This window comes from Carcharhinus amblyrhynchos, chromosome 5 (genome assembly GCF_965287045.1).
Source record: "Carcharhinus amblyrhynchos chromosome 5, sCarAmb.v2.hapA, whole genome shotgun sequence".
Classification (NCBI taxonomy): domain Eukaryota; kingdom Metazoa; phylum Chordata; class Chondrichthyes; order Carcharhiniformes; family Carcharhinidae; genus Carcharhinus; species Carcharhinus amblyrhynchos.
In genome coordinates this window covers 101,194,666-101,218,364 of record NC_137328.1, presented here as the reverse complement: position 1 = coordinate 101,218,364, position 23,699 = coordinate 101,194,666, and the positions used below count along the sequence as shown (strand labels likewise).

At 42.3% G+C, this 23,699-nt stretch overlaps 1 protein-coding gene across 3 annotated transcripts in view; it reads left to right on the top strand.

The window, feature by feature from the left end:
* Window positions 1-9,863, top strand: part of ap3b1a (adaptor related protein complex 3 subunit beta 1a) — a 257,978-nt gene extending 248,115 nt beyond the window's left edge. For 2 of the 3 annotated variants that reach the window (XM_080189334.1, XM_080189335.1), the window contains exon 27: window positions 6,920-9,862. In XM_080189334.1, the coding sequence (XP_080045460.1) occupies window positions 6,920-7,073 (154 nt within the window). In that variant the 3' untranslated portion in view covers window positions 7,074-9,862. Of the gene's footprint in view, window positions 1-6,919 lie in introns of all 3 variants that reach the window. The other variant, XM_080189336.1, reaches the window with a different exon arrangement.
* Window positions 9,864-23,699: the final 13,836 nt, after the last annotated feature.

Here is a 23,699-nt window from a genome sequence, read left to right as displayed (position 1 = left end):
GACAGTAGCGGTGGAAGGGTGTTTTTCAGAATGAAGATCTGTAGCTAGTAGTGTTCCGCAGTGATCAGTGCTGCGACCTCTGTTAGTGTATATAAATGATGGGAGAAAATGTAGGTGGTCTGATTAATAAGTTTGCGGATGACATGAAGGTTGGTGGAGTTGTGGATAGTGCCGGGGATTATTAGAGGATGCAATAGGATAAAAATCAATTGGAGACTTGGGCATAGAAATGGCAGATGGAGTTTAATCTGGACAAATGCGAGGTGATGCATCTTGGAGGATCAAATTTAGGTGTGAATTATACTGTAAGTGGCAGAACCTTTTAGAAACATTAACATGCAGAGGGATCTGGGCATGCAGGTTCACAGTTCCCTTAAAGTGGCAACACAGGTGACCAGGGTGATTAAGGAGGCATGTGGCATGCTTGTCTTCATAGGCTGGGTCCCATTGAGTTGGGAAATCATGTTGCAGCTATATAAAACCTTGGTTAAGCCACATTTGGAGTATTGCGTGCAGTTCTGGTCATGTTATCGGCAGGACATGGACATTTTAGAGAGACCGCAAAGAAGGTTTACCTGGATGTTGCCTACTCTCGAGGGTATTGGCTATAAGGAGAGTTTGAGTAAATAGGAAAGATGGAGGCTGAGGGGAGACCTGATAAGAGGGCTACAAAATTGAGAGACCTAGATGGATGTCAGAAGCTTTTTCCAAGGGTGAAGTGTCTAGAGGGAAAACCAAGACAAAACATAAGAGTAATGAATAATAAAATATTAGATGGTGTCCAAAACGTAGTAAGGATTAAATTAGGTTTACTGTGCATGGGAATGTGATGATGTGGTTGAAGAAAACTATCTTAAAGGGCTGGGTTGGGTTGGATATTAATTATTCCTAGACTCGAGAAATTTAGGAAAGGGAAGAGGATGAGGGGTGACAGTATTGATTAAGGAGGGAGACTATTATACAACTGGAGAGAGAGAATGTCCTAGAGGGGAAAAGGTAGTATTTATTTGGGTTAGGCCAAGAAATAATAAAGGTGCCTTTACCAGGAAAATGCTACAGGCCAGCCACTAATGGGAAGGATGTAGTGGAACAAATTTGGTAAGGAATTATAGCAGTCCGAAAATGATAGAGTAGGTATAATAGGCTTTCTTTATTCTAAAATAGACTGGAATAGGAATAGGGTGAAGGTTAGAGAGGGAGAAGAGTTTCTGAAGCTTGTTCAAGAGACTTTTCACTGCCTCTTACCATTCCATCAGGAAAACAAGTGCTGATGGCTCTAATGTGAGTCATTGCATGAGTCGCAAAAACCCAGCTTGCAGGTGCAGCAGGTGGTCAGGAAGGCGAATGGGATGCTGGCCTTCATAGCGAGGGGGATTGAATATAAAAGTAGGGAGGTCTTGCTGCAGCTGTGTAGGGCATTGGTGAGGCCGCAGCTGGAGTACTGTGTGCAGTTTTGGGCGCCGCACCTGTGCAAAGATATTTTGGCCTTGGAGGGAGTGCAGAGGAGGTTTACTAGGCTGATACCGGAGTTGAGGGGGTTGAGCTATGAGGAGAGACTGAATAAACTAGGCTTGTACTCGTTAGAGTTTAGAAGAATGAGGGGAGATCTCATTGAGACGTATAAGATGATGAATGGGATGGATAGGATAGAAGTGGAAAGACTCTTCCCGCTCAAAAAGGACAGTAGGACTAGGGGGCACAGCCTCAAGATAAAAGGGGGGCGGTTTAGAATGGAGTTGAGGAGGAACTTCTTCACTCAAAGGGTGGTGAATCTCCGGAATTCTCTGCCCGTTGAAGTGGTGGAGGCTGCCTCGCTAAATATTTTTAAGACGCGGGTTGATGGGTTTTTGATAGGAGAGGGGATTAAGGGTTATGGGGAGAGGGCGGGAAAGTGGAACTGAGCAGCGACAGATCAGCCATGATCTTATTGAATGGTGGGGCAGGCTCGAAGGGCTGGATGGCCTACTCCTGCTCCTATTTCTTATGTTCTTATGTTCTTAATTCTGGTGAACAAAGTGGGTTAGGTGGATCAAGTTACAGCAGCGGGCCATTTAAAGGACAGGATTATTGCGTCAAGGTTTAGATTAATTTTGAAAAAGGGGCCTGAAAGCCAAAGTAGAAATAATCCATTGTGGGCCAGTTTCAGAATGGTAAGTGTGGATCTGGTCCAAGTATATTGGAGTCAATAATAGGCAAAACTGTAACAGAACCTTTAAAATGGGAATAGCTTGGGTATGGTTAAGATGCATTCCCACAAGGGAGATAAGACAACCAAAGCCCAAGCTCCCTCAGTAGTGAAATAGGTAGAAGATTAGATGAAGCAGGTGTTCATATCAAATGTCAGATTAATAATAAAAGTGAGAACCAGGCTCAATATAGAAAGCTCGGAGAAGTGAAAAAGAAATTAAAAGCAAAGGGAGAGTATGAGAAGAGACTGGCAGCTAGCTAAAAGGAACATCCAAAGGTCTTCCACAGGGCATATAAGTTGTGAAGTGTAGTATAAGAGATGGAGCCAAGCAGGGATTAAAAAGGGGATTTGCACAATGAGTCAGACGTACTGAAGAAGTACTTTGATTTTTCTTTAGCAAGGCAAAAAAGCCTTGCTAAAATTGTAGAGGAAATTGTTAAAGCTCTGGGCTAAAAATTGATTTAAAAAAAAATTAGGCTGGCTGCAGTTATTAAGTAATCAGGATTGGATCACATTCGTTTGAAGATAGTGAGGGAAGTTGGGGTGGAAATTGCAAGTCTTTCAATCCTCGGCTGTACAGAGTAAAGTGCCAGAGGGGAAAAAGCATATGGATGAACCCAGATCATAACAGCACAAGGCCATTTAATCCATCACCATTCAGCCTGTTCCACCATTCAGTAAGGTCATGGCTGATCTGATTGTGACTTTTACTCCACATTCCTGCCTGGTCCCATTTACTCTTGGCTCCTTTCTCAATCAAAAATCTGTCAAACTCCGTCTCAAATGTATTCAATGACCCAGCCTCAGCTGCTCTCTGGCAGAGAATTCCAAGGTCTTAACTGCCTGCTGAGATAAGGAATTGCTCCCCTGTTCCAACTCAAATGGGAGACTAATTTTTAAACTGTGCCCCCCAATTCTATATTCCCCCACAGGTGACACTAAGATTGGTGGCATAGTGGACAGTGAAGAAAGTTATCTCCAAAAGCAACGGATTCTTGATCAATTGGGCCAGTGGACTGACAAATGGCAGATGGAGTTTAATTTAGACAAATGCGAGGTGATGCATTTTGGTAGATTGAACCAGGGCAGGATTTACTCAGTTAATGATAGGGCATTGGAGAGAGTTACAGAACAAAGAGATCTAGGGGTACATGTTCATAGCTCCTTGAAAGTGGAGTCACAGATGGACAGAGTGGTGAAGAAGGCATTCGGCATGGTTGGTTTCATTAGTCAGAATAGTGATTACAGGAGTTGAAATGTCTTGTTGAAGTTGTACAAGACATTGGTACGGCCACATTTGGAAGACTGTGTGCAATTCTGGTCACCCTATTATACAAAGGATATTATTAAACAAGAAAGCACTAGGATGCTACCGGGATTGAGTTATAAGGAGAGGCTGGATAGACTGGTACTCTTCTCTGTGGAGCATAAGAGGCTGAGGGGTGATCTTATCAACATTTATAAAATAATGAGGGGCACAGATTAGCTAGATAGCCAATATCTTTTCCCAAAGTGAAGAGGTTCTAAAATTAGAGGGCATAGGTTTAAGGTGAGAGGGGAGAGATACAAAAGTATCCAGAGGGGCAAATTTTTCACACAGAGGGTGGTGACTGTCGAACAAGCTGCCAGAGATAGTAGTAGAAGCGGGTACAATTTTATTTTTTAAAAAGCATTTAGATAGTTACATGGATACGATGGGTATAAAGGGATATGGGCCAAATGGGGGCAACTGGGACTAGTTTAGGGGCTTTTTAAACAAAAAGGCGGCATGGACAAATTGGGTTGAAGGGCCTATTTCCAAGCTGTAAACCTCTATGACTCAAAGAAGAAACATCCTCCGAGTCAAACCTCCTCAGGATTCTTTGTTTAAATAAGGTTATACCTCACTCCAATGAGTAGGCCCAACTTGGTCAACCTTTCCTCATAAGACAACTCCTTTGTCCCAGTAACCAGTCGAGTGAACCTCCTCTGAACTGCTTCCAATGTAGGTATTTAAATCCTCCTCAAGTAAGGAAGCCAAACTACACATTCTACTCTGGATGCAGTCTCACCAATGCCCTATACAGTTGTAGTTAGACTCCCCTTTTTTAACTCTATCCCCTTCGCAGTAAAGTCCAACACTCCATTTGCCTTCCTAATTATCTGCTGTATCAGCATGCTAACTTTTTGTGATTAAGGTGCACAAGGATGTCCGGATCCCTCTGGAACCGCAGTATTCTGCAGTCTCTTCATTCGGATAACCTGCTTTCTATTCTTTCTTGCAAAATGGACAACCTCACATTTTCAACATTATTCTCGATCTGCCATTTTTGCCCACTTATTTAACCTATCAATATTCCTTTGCAGATTTGTGTATTCCCACAGGATTGCTTTTCTACCCACCTTTTGTATCATCAGCAAATTTGGCTAAAATACAATCAGACCCTTCATCTAATTCATTGATATCAATTATAAATAGTTGAAGTCCTGGCACTTTCCCTATGGCACTCGACTAGTTAGTTTGCCAATCTGAAAATGATAGTTACGTTAGTTAGTCAATCCTCTACCCATGCCCAACACCATTAATATATTATGCCCAACACCATTAATTTTTGTGCAGTTAACCTTTTACATGTCAATTTATCAAATGCCTTTTGCAAATCCAAGTATGCTACATCTACTGGTACTTTACATCCACCCTGCTGGTTACATCCTAAGAAAACCTATTTGTCATGTGTGATTTCCTTTTACAAAACTATGTTGGCATGAACATATTTAATAATTGAATATTTAGCATTTGGTAGAGATCTCAAATATTATTTACCAGTTTCACTTGGAACAAGAAATTTATATCCTATTATTTCACTGACAGAGGCTTTCATTATACGGATCTACATCAAGCCCAAGTTATTAGACCATGTGCATTATTGTTGTTCATATTAGTGAACTGTCACACTCGCACGACAATATTTAATCTATTATTTTAATGCAATTAGTCATTCCGTTATGGCAACTTGCTTGCGATAACAAAGGAACACCATACTAAACTTAGGCATTCATCCTCTATGATCAGCAATCTAGCTTTAGACTCTTGTCTGTTGTAGAGCAATTTCAGAAGTTTGCTCAGTTGAATTCTCATAGGAAACCTATGACCTAACACCAGTCAGCAGGAGGATGCTGCACTGTATGATTCCTTGTTGCCCATCATGCAAGGTTACAAAAACCCAGCTTGCAGGTGCAGCAGGTGGTCAGGAAGGCAAATGGGATGCTGGCCTTCATAGCGAAGGGGATTGAATATAAAAGTAGGGAGGTCTTGCTGCAGCTGTATAGGGCATTGGTGAGGCCGCAGCTGGAGTACTGTGTGCAGTTTTGGGCGCCGCACCTGCGCAAAGATATTTTGGCCTCGGAGGGAGTGCAGAGGAGGTTTACTAGGCTGATACCAGAGTTGAGGGGGTTGAGCTATGAGGAGAGGCTGAATAAACTAGGCTTGTACTCGTTAGAGTTTAGAAGAATGAGGGGAGATCTCATTGAGACGTATAAGATGATGAATGGGATGGATAGGATAGAGGTGGAGACACTCTTCCCGCTCAAAAAAGACAGTAGGACTAGGGGGCACAGCCTCAAGATAAAGGGGGGGCGTTTTAGAACGGAGTTGAGGAGGAACTTCTTCACTCAAAGGGTGGTGAATCTCTGGAATTCTCTGCCCGTTGAAGTGGTGGAGGCTGCCTCGCTAAATATTTTCAAGAAGCGGGTTGATGGGTTTTTGATAAGAGAGGGGATTAAGGGTTATGGGGAGAGGGCCGGAAAGTGGAACTGAGCCACGACAGATCAGCCATGATTTTATTGAATGGCGGGGCAGGCTCGAAGGGCCAGATGGCCTACTCCTGCTCCTATTTCTTATGTTCTTATGTTCTTAAACAAAGCCTGGGATAGGGTGAGGTCATTACACAGCCTCTTCTGGTGCATCTTTTAATCAGGCTCAGATAATATTTGTAAGATTTCCAGGTGAAAGCAACTTGTTTACTATGTTTGACCACCGTGTGCATGAGTACCTTGTAAAATTGCCTCTGGCTGCTAATACTGCTGCTTTTTTGCAGGAACCAACTTATCCTGAATTTCCGTGGCTTAAAAGATATTCTCCTATAGTATCATGGTGTGTAAATAAAGAAAAAAAAATTCCTAATTCCGGTGCTTTTAATCTCCAAACAATATGAATGCATTGCCCATCTGAATTTTCTGGACTTTACAACTGGCAGGTCATCAAAGCAAACAAGCTTTGCATTTATGCAGCACCCTCCACAAGTGCAGAACATCCCATCGTGCTTTACAGCTAATGAGATACTTTTGAAATCACTTGTGACGTAGGATACAAGCCAACCAATAGCTGGAATGATAATGCAGGTCCTAGAACTTTGTAGAGTGCTGGAATAAATGATCATGTGTGGCCATGTCTATCTATAAAACCAGGGTGACAGTTTCATGTATGAGTTCACATTGTTTTTCCAGAACTAGATGAAACAGACTTTACACCAGTACTTTGTGGAGAATCATTTTAACTGTTGTTGTCTAGTCTACACTTGTGTGAAGATATTCCACTATTGTCTGAATGTGCAGGATGCAATATGCTGTGCGAGATCTGCAAGTACTTGCAATTACATGTTGGGTTGCGGTGAATGGGGAGAGGGCACAGAGTATTTTAATAGGCTTGATTTTATTTTTATTTGAAAATAATTGCTGAGTTTTATTTTTCAGGTTTGCAGCAAAAACTGTGAACAGTGGAGCTTTGGTACTAATCACAGTAGAAGTGAAGGAAGGATCAACAATGCAACTGAGTATAAACACGGAAAAGTCTGTCATTGGTTCAGTGCTGCTGCGGGAGCTGAAGTCTGTGCTGTCTCAAGAATGACCGGGATATCTCTACAAGCAAGTATCTGGCAAGCAGTATGCTGGCCAGCCACTGCTGTCACTTTTCCTTTGTAATAGATTCCCCTTCATCTATCAGTAGTATGTAAACCACAAGGTTACACTCTTGTTCAAATCTGCTTTGAAATTCCATTATGTACTTTAGCACAATCCTTTTCTTTTGCTTGTCATGAAAACAGCGCAGTCCCAAGTAACTAGCCTAATGTTGAGCTGCTGGAATTAGAAATGACTAGATCTTCCATTGTATGGCTTCAGTGGTGTTGAGGGTGTTTTCTATTGTAAATGGGTGAACATTGAATGTAAGTTAACATTGTAACCTTTTCTTCTTGCATCACTTTCTTCAGAGGTGTGTGGAACCACTGCTTATAAAGCATTTTCACTGTAACGTTTCATGTAGTTTCCAAGAAATTAATTTGAAAAGTGAGGATGGTCGCAAGAGAATCAATGTCCAGCCATTTGGTGTGTTTGTGAGTTTATTGTAGAACTTGTGAAAGGGTGTCTGTTAATTGAGTGAAGATGGTAGTGTCATAATATTTTCTAGTGCCAACCCCTCTCCTGAATGGAGTCTTGTATTGGTCCAAAATTAAGGATAAAATTCATCCAAAGAAAGGTACCTTCTGCCAAAAAAAGTTTCACCTTTTTGATAACTGCTTTCCTTTGTGCTCTATAAATGCCCTTTTAGCCATTTATGATAAGGCTGATCTCAGTATTTTGTTTTCTGTTTTTACATAGCACGATCAGATATGATGCCCTCATTTCTGGGATTGCTTTGAAGAAACATGAACACTGGATACCTGAAGTTAAAACAGCTTCTGCCAGAAATGCAAAGTAGCTGGTGGGTAAATGGGAAGGGTAGATTGATGATTTGGGTATAACTCATATCCTAACACAAAACTTATTCTGAAAAATGGCCATACCCAAACTGCATGTTGCAAGAATTTTGTCGTTCTTGTGATCTGTACACATACCCTCACTTCCAGGTTTGGAAGGAGAGTACAGTTTCCATCTGATTCCACCTCCTTCATTCAAGACCTTGCTTCAAATTGTTCTGATGCACCTCCTAGTGGCTGGCTTGTTGTCGGCATTGCAGAAGCTTGGAAAGGAGTCACGACTATGCAAGTGGGGCAAGGTTAAAAGAAAGGGGAGAAAAATTTTGTTGTCCTCTCCTTGTCCTTTTGTAATGGTGTGAATCATGGTATCCTAGGGACTGAAAAATATTGACATGCTTTTGAGTAGAACAGAATCTGTGCTTCAATGTGGTAACTGGTTGTAAAGCACTGCACAGAAGTGACTTTTTACCAGTTATATTTCTGATAAGTAAAGCTTTCAAAGTTTAGTAGTTAAGACTGTTTACATCTTCCTGGATGACTGTTGCAAATTGTAATTTCTTGGAGACTAAAGCTTTCCTGAATCATAAAGGGGGGGGACTACAGTTTGTGATATAACTGTAATTTTATTTTGGTATAAATTGGGAAATAATGTGTAAATCCTGTTGGCCTTTTTTCAGTTCAAAGTAAAAGGGGGAAATAGCAGATTATGGAACAGCCTACTTGCAGCTTAATCTTGATTATGTGCCAATTTTCCAATTACTATTGTTAGTCTACAGAGAATAGTCACTAACAGTACTTGGAGATGCTTGTAATGCTGTTTATTTTCTTCCTCCTCCACTTGTTTTGGAAGTAAAATGCTTATTAAATTTCCAAATGGGTAAACAGGTTCCCATCTTAGAATTTATTTCTGGGGCATTGAGTGCTGTAACTGGATTTGGTATATCTCTGTGCAGTAATTATTTAATGATTAGGATTCCAAACAGTATTTTTCCCCCTGTTCTTGTGTAGTTGTTACATCAGGGACTTGTGTTTGCTGGTGTACAGCTGCTTCAGTTGATTTACAGTACTGCGGCTGTGGCCAGTCATAAATAAATCCTCTTATATAGTTGTTATGAACACCTGTTAGATCATCTGTCAGCAAAGCGCTGTTCACATTTATCATGGTGCGGTAGTTATTTTACCTCAATCCATTTACAGCGGACTCTGCCTCCATCACTGTATTACTATTACTGCACCATAATCACTCGTTTCCACTCCGTGTACAACTTGCAGATAAAAGATTTCAGTACTTGGCAAAATTTCATAAATAAAGGAGCAGTTCACTGCAGTAAAAGTTTATTTTTGTCATCATTTGTCACACTATTATACCATAAATCAAATAGAATAGTACTATCCCCTGTGCAGACAGCTTTTCAGCCTAGACATGGAAATGGTCTGTTTCTCTGTAGATGAGATGGCATGTCTTTCGACTTTAACGGGCTGATGGCTTTTCTCACTCATTTGATTTTATTGGATTTAAAAACCTGGAGGATTATTGAGGCTGGTGAACTATAGAGCCAGCTCCGTGAACATTTCGGACATGATAATTGAACCATATTTGTTGTTAGCAGATTTTGCTTGGTAAACAAAGCCTGCTGCATTAACAAGGCAAATTTATTCAGAAATGGCAAGGGTTGGTGTGCAGTATCCAATAGTGTGGTTAGATCTGCTGAAATGGCATTGCAAAATAAAATCTAATTTAATGGGAAAATAAAGAAACCATTTACAATTCTGAATGAGTGTTGTTACCTTTTTAATAGTAAAGACTGCTCTGTTTCACTTTTTATTTTGTGGTTTGCTCATCTTAAAAACCAAAACTTAACAGTGTCCTATTTATATATTTCAGCTTATGCCCAGTCCCAATTATCCACATAATTTCTACAGGAATTTGGACTGCTAATTTAACCTTAAAGATAAGCTTACCTCATTCAACAATGATATACATACCTTTGTCTATATAGTATTTTTTAAAGTGTACCTTAATCTGCACATACTTAACATTAATGTATCTTCTTTCTTCTTCACACCCTCTGCCTTGTGATTCTTAACTGCTTGTCACTTGTTTGAACATTTCTGAAGTGATGTCTCCCTATATGTTCTGATTTTTAATGGCTTTTCCATCTTTGTTCTTTTTTTCCCCCTCATTTGTTTAATGCTTTGTCATACCCAATTTGGCAGCAACGTTTATGGGAGAACAGACTGCTGTATTTACTGGGTGCAATGTGACTGTGTTATATTTCATTGGTGATTCACACATGATCCATCTAGCAATTCCACAATTGTAGTAATGTGGCATTTCTAAAGAACATATTCTCCACCTCACTGCAGACAGCTGTCTATATAACGACTGGAGGAACAGGAGATGCATATACATATATCAGTTATATAGACAGTGAACTGTAGAATATTTACTTTACAAAGGAATAAGATATTACAAGCATAGGGTTATTGGGTGAAACATGGTGTGTTGACATTTCACTTGTAAGTAACTGCCAGGTTGAATCAATGGAGTCAGTTATCAAGTCTATTGATCACATGCATCACAGATGTATATTTACCAAAAATAAGTCAATCTAACTACCACCATTTTTAAACAAATGGTTGGTTTGTAATGTCAAAGACAAATTTTTTTTGCATTCTGTTTGTTGACATGACTGATCTTCAATTGTGTTAAAAATACATTCTGAAACCTGGTCATGTTGAGATGGTGACTGATTGCCAGTTCCACATTTACCTCCAATCATTTTAACTTGGTCTCCCATGTTTATGCTAATTGCTTAATGTGTAATGTTGATGTGTATTTGTCCCACATCCCAAGTGGGACGAAGTGCAGCTTTTAAAACAATCCAATCAACAAGGTTTTGCTTGTGAACAATTCCTTTGAAAGGATTAAAACACACTCATCTCAAGGTGGTCACAGAGGATCATTCGGAAACGTTTAATTAGGTTTTTGGTGTTGGGCAGAAAGGGACATTCCTGAAATAATTTGTCCTGTTTATTCACATTTCAGACCGATTCAGAATTTCACGCTGCATCAATATGCTAACCGTTAAGAGCATCTTCAATTAAAATAATTTTTCCATTCTCATTAATCTTACCAGAGGGTGGTTTTGCCAGCTGATTGAAAATTGATTCTTGCAGAGCTTGGTTACGTCTTCCCCGTGACTCTGAATCCATTGAGCGTACTTTTTGGTCATTGCACAGATTTGTCAGTGGCCATCTTGGGGCTACCCTTATTCTAAAAGTTCACTCATACACTGAGCCATGAATTTCTAAAAAAAAAGACAATACTCCTGGCATTTTACTGATTTTTTTTTTCCCTAAACTTTTCTGGTATTGAAAAATCTTACCGGCATGCCCGCCCTGGAATTGGGGCAGGCGAGGCTCGCAGAACGGCGCTATCTGTTGGCCTCGGGCGGGATCTTACGAGCCTCAGGCGGGCGAGTCAGTAAAGTTTCGGTAACAGTCTTTATCTTTGGAACAACTGGTTATGGAGGTTAACCAAAGAAAGTGATTATGATTATGCAATGCAGTCATGTTGACTGTTGTAAATTTATACTAAGGCTAGCTTTAATATAAACCATAGAGGGCTACGTTTTATAAGCCACGAATATGATGGGTTTGCCATTAGATTGTAAGTGTCCAACTTGTTTCTTTGCGTGTCACTTCAAGGCTCAACACTATTTAAATTCAATTAGAATTTTGAGCTCGGGTCTCTTCTGTAGCACATCATATTGTAAATAGACTGCCTGCTGTGGTCATGAGCCATGAAACTAGAAGATCCTGGTTTCATTCCTGTCAGAGTTCACTGATCTCCGCCAACATGGTGGTACGCTGAGTGTATAGTGTTCCGGGCTGGGTAAGGGACAAATCGGCTCCTCAGTGCTTATCCAGTGACAACTGCTTCAAAGTGCACATTTGTGTTGATGTTGCATGCTGAAATCCTTCACTGTGCATAATTCACTTAATGTAAATTAATGGACATTGATCTGGAACAAAAGTAGAATGTAATATTAATGAAAATAAAGCTCTAATGTCACACGTGCAAAGCTACCTATTATTCCACTACTATATGTTGTGAACAAATGGCAATCGGAGTATAAATGCCTCAGGCTCTTGAATAATGCTCAAGCTGAAACTTACAAAAAGTGAAATATTCTGTAGTAGTACCATGCACTGATGCATCTCTCTACATTTCTCCATGTGCAGCCTTCCAGATCTGCACTCAGTCACTGGGGAAGATACTGAACGGTGGTGAATAGTTTGTCACAGCAGGAATGGCGAGTTTACTGTGCAATTCAACTTAGATTACATTTTGTGCACCTCCTAATGGTTGATTATGAAGCAAAGTTCAAGCTGGCGCAGTTTACCTTCTTTGTACGAGGGAAGGGGAAGGATTGACTTATTAAGATTGAGAAAATAACTTACAAAAATAGAGAGGAGTTTTATTTTGTTAAACATAAAATTCAATGGAATAAAGCGCTAGTGATAACCCAACGGTTCATTTCACTTGCGGAAAATGTCTTAATGATTTGTTTGTACTTGTGAATTAGGGGCTTTCATAATCCTGAAATAAATCCTGCGGTGTTGCACTAATGCTGTATCCCAAATTTCTATTTTCTAGTGTTTGTCACAGAAATCTTGAGCGTTTGTATGGATTTATCAGTTCAGGTTTTCAGCATTCTGGACATATGCTGTTGTGTTATTTGGTGCAATCAGTACTTTAATTAATTTGATGCTGTAAAGATCCCTTATACATAGATCGTTCAGTGTGAGAGATACCAATTATACATCTTGTTTATGTGAGGCTCATCGTGCTGATTCCTGCGCAGAAGGGAAGCTGAAAATACTCTGTTAATGATATGGTAAAGTGCAGCTGAAGCTAATATTGGAGCCCATGATCCATCCAGTTGTCTGGCTCCTGCTATTATAGGGCAGCAGTAGAGAATGGATCTGTAGGTTTATCACTGCACGCGGTGTGACAACTTGATTTTCTGCTTTCTCTGCGAGCAGCACCACAACATGATGGGGCTGTTAATTTCTGCATTTCATGGTGTCTGTCAGGGTGTTCAGAAGGAGAAAGAGCGGTTTAGGGAAAGGGAATGGAGCATGTCCCAGCTACGGAAGCACCTGTCGGCGCTGATGGCAGAGAGCACTTCTCATTAGTGTGCAGGTCTCTAACTGCAGCCAGGGACTGACAGAATGGCGTTACCAGCACACACACTGACAAGCACGGGGAAATCAGCACAGCAGGTCCCATTGTTTGCCCTTGATGAGCATGTCATTAATGGAAATGGAAGTTGTTGTGGGACACATCAGTATTCAAATAGCCTCCCTCTTTTCTTCCATTCTGGTGGCTATCTGGTCATTTCAATGTCTCCCCCACCCCACCCCTCCCCCCCCCACTCCTCAGAATTGTGGCTGCTGTACCCATCCGATATCATCCAGATTGATATTTTTATGTGCACAAGACATTTGTCAAGGCTGCAGAACATATATAAAATGACAGTTAAACCCTTTGGATCAGGTTTCTAAACAGACCTGCATTATACTGTTGTTAACCTTTTCAGCAGTCTTGCAGAATGCTTATCATGGTTTTGTTTTAAACATATCGTACCTTTAGACCATACTGTGCATCTGTGTAATAATCCTGCAGCTGCTCGCTACCTCGCTCACTGTGGTGCACATAAACATTTAAGCAGTACTTCTGCAAGAGTTGAAATCGTTGCATGTGCCAAGAATATGCTCCAGTTCCAATCCCTCTCTCCACTTTCATCCCCACCTCCTCAACATGTTTGTTCCACACACTGGTGCATTATGTAACCAAAGGACCGGATGGAATTCATCCAAGGGTTCTGAAAGAAATGGCGGAGGTTGTAGTGGATGCCTTGGTGGTTATTTTCCAGACATCGCTGGATTCCGGGGAAGTGCCCGAAGATTGGAAAGCGTCTAATGTTACGCCGTTGTTTAAGAAGGGTGCCAGGCAAAAGGCGGGGAATTATAGGCCGGTTAGTTTAATGTCAGTTGTAGGTAAAATGTTAGAATCCGTCATCAAGGAGGAAATAGCGAGGCATCTTGAGGGGAATTGCTTGATAGAGCAGACGCAGCACGGTTTCGTTAAGGGGAAGTCATGTCTGACGAATTTACTGGAGTTCTATGAGGATGTGTCTAGGGCGGTGGATAGCGGAGAGCCGGTGAATGTGGTCTTTCTTGATTTTCAGAAGGCGTTTGACAAGGTACCTCACAAGAGGTTATTGCAGAAGGTCAGGGGACATGGAGTTGGGGGTAGGGTGTTAGCGTGGATAGAGGACTGGTTGTCAAATAGGAGGCAGAGAGTGGGGGTCAATGGATGCTATTCGGATTGGCGGTTGGTGACTAGTGGAGTGCCCCAGGGGTAGGTGCTGGGGCCTCAGCTATTTACCATTTATATAGATGATCTGGAGGAGGGAACCGAGTGTATGGCGTCGAAATTTGCTGATGACACCAAGATTGGTGGAACGGCAAATTGTGCGGCGGGTGTGGAGAGTCTACAGAAGGATCTAGATAGGCTGGGCAAATGGGCCAGGAACTGGCAAATTGAATTTAATGTTGGCAAGTGCGAGGTGGTCCACTTTGGTAGGAATAATGGTAGGAAGGATTATTACTTACGTGGAGAAAAACTGCAGCAGGCGACGGTGCAGAGGGACCTCGGGGTCCTTGTGCATGAGTCGCAAAAACCCAGCTTGCAGGTGCAGCAGGTGGTCAGGAAGGCGAATGGGATGCTGGTCTTCATAGCGAGGGGGATTGAATATAAAAGTAGGGAGGTCTTGCTGCGGCTATATAGGGCATTGGTGAGGCCGCAGCTGGAGTACTGTGTGCAGTTTTGGGCGCCGTACTTACGCAAGGATATTTTGGCCTTGGAGGGAGTGCAGAGGAGGTTTACTAGGCTGATGCCGGTGTTGAGGGGGTTGACCTATGAAGAGAGGCTGAATAAACTAGGCTTGTACTCGTTAGAGTTTAGAAGAATGAGGGGAGATCTCATTGAGACGTATAAGATGATGAATGGGATGGATAGGATAGAGGTGGAGACACTCCTCCTGCTCAGAAAGGACAGTAGGACTAGGGGGCACAGCCTCAAGATAAAGGGGGGGGCGGTTTAGAACGGAGTTGAGGAAGAATTTCTTTACTCAAAGGGTGGTGAATCTCTGGAATTCTCTGCCCGTTGAAGTGGTGGAGGCTACCTCACTAAATATTTTTAAGACACAGGTTGATGGGTTTTTGATAAGAGAGGGGATTAAGGGTTATGGGGAGAGGGCGGGAATGTGGAACTGAGCCACGACAGATCAGCCATGATCTTATTGAATGGCGGGGCAGGCTCGAGGGGCCAGATGGCCTACTCCTGCTCCTACTTCTTATGTTCTTATGTAAGATTTTTTAAAATATTGTATTACTTTGCCATGCTTAAGCCTGTCCTGTTTCACAGTTTTGCTTTGTAAAATGGTAGGTAAACGTTTCTAATGGCAAATCATAGAATAGAATTCCTACAGTGCAGCAAGAGGCCATTTGGCCCATGGAGCCTGCACCAACAACTATCCCATCTAGGCCCTGTCCCTGCAACCCCATATATTTGCCCTGCTAATGCCCTTGATATTACTAAGGAGCAATTTAGCATGGCCAATCCACCTAATCCAAACATCTTTGGAGGAAACTGGAGCACCCAGAGGAAACCCACACAGACACTGGGAGAATGTGCAACCTCCACACAATGACCCTAACTGGGAGTCAAGTGTGGATCCCTGGTGCTGAGAGACAGTAGTGCTAACCACTGTGCTGCCCACAGAAAGGGACCAAAATTCACCAGGCTTACACAAGGCAAGGAATCACCCTCCGAGTCTGGCACCTTAGACCATTTGACCACCCTGACAACTTTAAATATAGTTTAATGGTCACCATTATTGAGATTAGCTTTCAATTCTAGATTTACTAAATGAACTTGAATTTCACTTCTAACAGTGGTGGGATTCAAGCGCGGGTCCCCAAAGCATTACCTCTGGATTACTAGTCCAGTGACAATACCACATAAGCCAACAATTCCCTTTTTTTAAAATCAATGTGGAGAATGTGGGCATCAATCCCACTACCTCTCATGCTAAGTTAGTGCTCTACCATTTGAGCTAATTCTCTCAAATATGATGTTTAAAATGTCAACAATTCCTTGGCCAAACACCAATAACTGTCCCCTGTGATGCCACTGGATGGCTCTTAAATTGGAATTTTAAGCATTGGCCTTTTGCAATTACAAAAGTAATGTAGTTAGTATACTGCATTTGTTGCTCATGATGAAGTCCCCATTGCATTGCAGAGCCCAAATGCGGACAGGGTGGAACATTACGTTTGGTCTGCAAGTGTGACAGTGTGTTTCTGGTCACCTGTCATTTTAACTTTCTACTACCCCACTCCTGCCTTTCTATCTTAGGCCTCCTGCACTGTTCCAATGAAACTCAATGCGAGCTTGAGGAATAGCACTTCATCTTCCAATTTGGCTCTCCTTCCAGACATAACACTGAGTTCAACAATTTTGAGTTTACAGCTTCTGTCCAATTTTATTTTTGCAGAGATTCTTCTGCTATTTCCAGTTACACCTTGTCTGAACCCACCTTTTAGTTTCTTGTTCTATTGCTATCCCTTCTGTCATTTACTTTCTCCTGCCTTCCGCCATATCACATATTTTCCCTATTATTCTTCCCACTTCATCCCACTCAGTTTTCCCTGTCTCTACATGAACATATGAATTAGGAGCTGGAGTAGGTCACTCGGTCCCTCGAGCCAGCCGCACCATTTAATTAGATCATGGCTGATCTGATTGTAAACTCAACTCCAACTACTCACCTAGCCCGCTAACCTTCCACACCATTGCTTAAGAATCCATCTACCTCTGCCTCAAAAATATTCAAAGACACTGTTTCCACCACTTTTTGAGGAGGGGAGTTCCAAAGATAATCAACCCTCAGAAAAAATCATTCTCATCTCTAAACTAAATTAGCGACCCCTTTGTTTTAAACAGTGACCCCCTAGTTCTCGGTTCTCCCAAAGGAGGAAACATCATCTTTACATCCAATATCACTTGTCAATACCCTCAGGATCTTGTATTTCAGTTAAGTCACCTCTTATTGTTCTAAAGTCGAACAGACACAAACCTGGCCTATCCAACCTTTCCTCATAAGACAACCCAGCCATTCTGATATTAGGCTGATAAAGCTCCTCTGAACTGCTTACAATGTAATGAAGATCAAGCAGAAAGTGAAGGTGTTGAAATGGATGCAAGTTGGAAACAAGCCAACCAACCTGTCAGTGTTTACCCTATTGCTCATCTTTTTATTCTGTCCAACTGCAGAATTACTGCACGTACGCTGGCAGCGGAGTTTCTAGGTATGGCAAAGTGTGGTTCTCATTTGTTTCACCATATTTTTAAACTAAAAAGCAATTCAACCGGGGAACAGGCCAGTTAGCTCTTACTTATTGTGGGAAGCATCTGAGATCTCACATCATCATGACCAATAGGCCAGCCTGCATTAACTGGCGTAAACCAGTAGGGGTAGGATTGTTATGGGGATGGGAGCAGAACCTGGTAGAAGACCAGGGCTGAGAGATAGTTGGGGGTTGGAAGGATATGAGGGAGGTGGGAGGGATAGTGAAGGTTAGGACAGTAGCCAGCGGTGCGAAGGGGATAATTAGGTTAGTTGGGTGTGGAGAGAATAGTCAGGCATTAGTGGGGGGTGCAGAAGATAGTAAAGGGCTTACAAGAGTAGCTCAGAATTTTGGCGGGGGGGGGTAATAGGATGGTCAAGATGGGGATTTAAGTGGCAGTTGGGGATTGGAGGTAGTTGGGGAGCTGGCAGTTAGTTGGGGGTAGCTGAATGATCAAGGGCTTGAGGGGTCATCTCAGGGTGTGAAGGGAGATTGAGTTGAGTGGATAGTCAGGGAGGTAATAGAGGGCCCACTGGTCTGGCAGGGGTAGATAGGGATGATGGAGTTAGATGTTTAATTCTAACTTTCTCTGCATAACTATTTTGCTGAGCGAGTCTAAATCATCTGAAATTTCTGATTTAAATCAGAGTTTCAGAGGGTTCTTGATGAAAGTCTAAACTTCCTGGCAATTCCCATGCACTCCTTGCTTGGTGGGATCTTCTGAGCACATCTTCTGGGGTATCTTCAGAGTATGACCCACCAGGGAATGGAAGATCTGGGTCATAGAACATAGAACATTACAGCGCAGAACAGGCCCTTCGGCCCACGATGTTGCGCCGACCAGTTAAAAAACAATGACCCTCTAACCTAAACCAATCCCTTTTCATCCATAAACCTATCCACGGATCTCTTAAACACCCCCAAACTAGGCGCATTTACAACTGCAGCAGGCAGGGCATTCCAATCCCTCACCACCCTCTGGGTAAAGAACCTACCCCTGACATCCGTCCTATAACTACCACCCCTTAATTTAAAGCTATGCCCCCTCGTGCTAGCTTTCTCCATCCGAGGAAAAAGGCTATCACTATCCACCCTATCTAAACCTCTAATCATCTTATATGTTTCAATAAGATCCCCTCTTAGCCGCCTTCTTTCTAGCGAAAACAACCCCAAATCCCTCAGTCTCTCCTCATAGGACCTCCCCTCCATACCAGGCAACATCCTGGTAAACCTCCTCTGCACCCTCTCCAAAGCCTCCCCATCCTTCCTATAATGTGGGGACCGGAACTGCACACAATACTCCAAGTGCGGCCGCACCAGAGTTGTGTACAGTTGCAACATGACGCTGCGACTCCTAAATTCAATCCCCCTACCAATAAATGCCAAGACACCGTATGCCTTCTTAACAACCTTATCTACTTGATTCCCAACTTTCAGGGATCTATGTACACATACACCTAGATCCCTCTGTTCATCCACACTATTCAGAGTCCTCCCGTTAGCCCTATACTCGACACATCTGTTATTCCTACCAAAGTGAATCACCTCACACTTCTCCGCATTAAACTCCATCCGCCACCTCTTGGCCCAGTTCTGCAACCTAAGTCTCCCTGCAAACTATGACACCCTTCCTCACAATCTACCACACCTCCGACTTTGGTGTCATCAGCAAATTTACTAATCCACCCAACTATACCCTCATCCAAATCATTAGATCAGATAACTAGAATCATGTCCAAACAAGTGGTTTTAAGGAATATCTTGAAGGAGAGAAGTGAGGAAGAGGTGTAAAGAGTGGGTGCCAAGAGCTTGGGACCCTAGTTAACTGAAGATATGGTCATGAATAGTGGGGCAATTATAATTAGGAATACACAAGAGGCCAGAATTTGAGATATACGGATATCTGAGAGGGCTCAGGGGCTGAAAGAAATTTCAGAGATGGGGAGTGCAGGGTCATAAAGGGGTTTGAAAACAAGGATGAGAATTTCAAAATCAAAATGTTGCTTGAATGCAGTGAAGATTATGAAGGGCATATGGAGTGAGTGGAACTCCCACTCTGCAGTATTCCTCAAATATGGGGAGAAAGTGTAATTATTATGTACCTATCACATATTTCTTGTAACTTTGTCACAGCTTGATGTAACACCCCAGCATTCATTTAAATGGCTCGGAACAATTATTCTTAAATTTCTGCTGGGTCACGCTTGCTCCACCAAGCTCCATCTCATGACACTATTCCTCTAAAGTTTTATGCTAAATATTTAATTTTATTTTTTATTTCCTGCCCGTGTTCCCTTCAGGTATGTTTAGCTGTGTGTCTTTTTTGGACACTTCAATTGCCTGCCAAGCTTTATTTAATTTAGTCTTTTTTTGTTAAATCCTTATCCTGATGAAATTTTCACTACCCAAGGTCACTAGCTTTTCCTCTTGGACATATCCATCTTTATGGATCTAGCTGCTACTCTATTACCTGTGCTGGCTAACACCTTTCCTAATATATCTAATAGAAAATTCAGAAGAATGTCTTTCCTGAGAATGGTTAGAACAGTGATAGGTGGCCTAGGCGAGAGAGTACACTGCATGAGTGGCTTTCCTTCATCTCAGTGGGCTGCAAGATTGAAATTAGGCATTTTCTTAACTACGACACTTAAATAAGATTCAATACATTTAATATATGCTATTCCATACGTTTTGGAAAATACTTCAAGGGTGGTATGGTGGCACTATTGACTAGCAGTGCTGCCTCACAACTCCAGGGACCTAAGTTCGATTCCCAGCTTGGGTCACTGTCTGTGTGGAGTTTGCACTTTCTCCTAGTGTCTGTGTGGATTTTCTCCGGGTGCTCTGGTTACCTCCCACAGTCCAAAGATGTGCAGGTTAGGTGCATTGGCCATGCTAAATTGCCACTTAGTATCCAGGGTTTAGCGGGTAAATATGTGGGGTTATGGGGATAAAGCTGAGGTGGGATTGTTGCTGGTACAGACTTGATGGGCTGAATAGCGTCCTTCTGTACTGTAGGGTTTCTATAATTTCTATGATTCATATTAATAGGACTATCAACTAAAATATTTACACTTGATTGGAAGCAGAGGGAGCACATGCTCTCTCAATGTTGAGTGTAATCGGTGTGCACTTCAGTTCATGTGCTCTTACTTCACTTGTGTATCATTTCAGTCATACAGTGGGGGGATAAAAGCTATACAGATTGAAACCAGCAGAATGTGGCAACTCTACATATGGGCAGTCAACAAACTGACTCATGGCTGCACTCAGAACCCTGATGGGCCACATGTGGCCCTGGGCTGTAGGTTGCTCACCACTGGGTTAGAATGTGGAACTCTCTACCAGCTCAAAGCTGTGAAATTTTGTGTTGCCCTCCCATCCTCCCACAATGAACTTATAAATTTAAGCTTGACATTACTTAATTACTGCTGACTGATTAATCTCAGTCCTTACCCATTTCAACATCTGCATTGTAGCAGAAATGATTCTTTATCCAGCTTTCTGAATAAAAAGGATTATTACCAATGAAAAGGCAGGGAATCAGCTAGCAGACTGATTCTAGATATTAGAAATCTAAGTTTGGAGGAAAGGTTAAGAAAGTCGGGTCTGTTCTCTTTAGGAAAAAGATTTCTAATGGAATTTTCAGGATTATGAAATGAACTGACAAAACTGATCCAGCCAAATTGTCACTGTGCTGACACGTTCAAATGCCATGGGACAGAAGTTTTAAAAATTGTAACATTCGGAATAAGTTGAGCAATTTTTTTTGTGCAAGGGTAATAGGCTTGAGGAATGAGTTTCCAGGGGAGGCTGCTGGGCTGAACTGAATGATGTAACTAGCTTCAGGAAGCAATGAAATGCATTTCCAAAAAAAGAAGGAATTGAGGGATTTGATGAGAAAGTGAGTCAGGATCAATCAATAAGGATGGATTTGTTGGTTCCTGAGGCTTTTATGCTCCTTAGAGATCCTCTTATTATCAAATAAAATAGACACCATGATATTTATATTGTCTAACTATCTACCTGTCAAAACAGTGGATCAGCTGACTTGTAATTTTTTCCACCACTGTCTTGTATATGATTCTTGCTGCTTCTCAAGTTCTCTTTCACTCTTTCTACAGTTTCTTTACTGATCAGTTTCATTTTTCTTTTTGCTTCTTTATATATTTATCTCATTACTATGTGTTCTCATTCTTTCAGAGCCCTTGCTTTGATCTTGCCTATGTCTCTGGAGTCCCTAGAGATTTTAAAACAGACCTAGCTTCCTCTAGTGCCACTACTGAAACAACGGCTGTTTCCAAATACAAAAGCATGTATTATATAAAAAAAATGCATAATGCATTTTAGTAATTCATTAAAATACAACTGCAGCGTTCATCTGTTTACTGAATATTTTTGACTCTGAATAGGTAGTACAATATAACTTGCTGATTCTTCCTGGTGTAAATGACTAAATCCTGCCCCATATTCACTTACTGGACAGAAGTTGGATGGGACACAGCAATTAGGAAATACCACTTCTGTAAGGAAGAGCAGGTTAAGATTTGAATCAACAAGAAAATGATGGGATCAGTCAAGGTAAGTCCATGGGATAGTTTACCTGGCCACCCCACCAGTTTCAACTGAGCACGCACAGTTAAAATTGGCCCAATGAGCTTGATAAACTCACCTCCATCAATATGAATGACATCTTCTGAAACCATTAAAAGGAACACATCAGCAACGCGCTAGAGAAGGCGTTTGATAAGGTGTCGCACAAGAGGTTCTTACAGAAGGTCAGGGGGCATGGAGTTGGGGGTAGGGTGTTAGCGTGGATAGGGGATTGGTTGTCAAATAGGAGGCAGAGAGTGGGGGTCAATGGGTGCTATTCGGATTGGTGGTTGGTGACTAGTGGAGTGCCCCAGGGGTCGGTGCTGGGGCCTCAGCTATTTACCATTTATATAGATGATCTGGAGGAGGGAACCGAGTGTATGGTGTCGAAATTTGCTGATGACACCAGGATTGGTGGAACGGCAAATTGCGCGGAGGGTGTGGAGAGTCTGCAGCAGGATCTAGATAGGCTGGGCGAATGGGCCAGGAACTGGCAAATGAAATTTAATGTTGGCAAGTGTGAAGTTGTCCACTTTGGTAGGAATAATGGTAGGAAGGACTATTACTTACGTGGCAAAAAACTGCAGCAGGCGACGGTGCAGAGGGACCTCAGGGTCCTTGTGCATGAGTCGCAAAAACCCAGCTTGCAGGTGCAGCAAGTGGTCAGGAAGGCGAATGGGATGCTGGCCTTCATAGCGAGGGGGATTGAATATAAAAGTAGGGAGGTCTTGCTGCAGCTGTATAGGGCATTGGTGAGGCCGCAGCTGGAGTACTGTGTGCAGTTTTGGTCGCTGTACTTACGCAAGGATATTTTGGCCTTGGAGGGAGTGCAGAGGAGGTTCACTAGGCTGATACCGGAGTTGAGAGGGTTGAGCTATGAGGAGAGGCTGGATAAACTAGGCTTGTACTCATTAGAGTTTAGAAGAATGAGGGGAGAGCTCATTGAGACGTATAAGATGATGAATGGGATGGATAGGATAGAGGTGGAGAGACTCTTCCCGCTCAGAAAGGACAGTAGGACTAGAGGGCACAGCCTCAAGATAAAGGGGGGGGTGGTTTAGAACGGAGTTGAGGAGGAACTTCTTCACTCAAAGGGTGGTGAGTCTCTGGAATTCTCTGCCCGTTGAAGTGGTGGAGGTGCCTCGCTAAATATATTTAAGACGCGGGTTGATGGGTTTTTGATAGGCGAGGGGATTAAGGGTTTTGGGGAGAGGGCGGGAAGGTGGAACTGAGACACGACAGATCAGCCATGATCTTATTGAATGGCGGGGCAGGCTCGAAGGGCTAGATGGCCTACTCCTGCTCCTATTTCTTATGTTCTTATGTAGAGAAATTTCATCAGCAGTGCCTCTGCTGTGTTCTCTGGATTCAATGGGGTGACTGGCAAACAATTGTCAGTGTCCTTCTTGAAACCAGTTCTGTAAGCATTCAGGCAAAACTCCTGCAAAGTCAACTCCAACATACTGGACGCTGTCTGGATGGTGGAACAGTGTTTCCCCGCCAGGTCCTGTTTTCTCAATTCTCAAATGGCCGATGTTCCAAGGATGACAAAGGAAACATTTCAAATACACTCTGAAGCCCTCCTTGAAGTCTGGCAGCATTGACATTAATAACTGGGAGGAGCTTGCTACCATTTGTTCAGAATGGCAGCAGCTTGTTCATCAAGTTGCATTATACTTCGAATCCAAATATCTTAATGA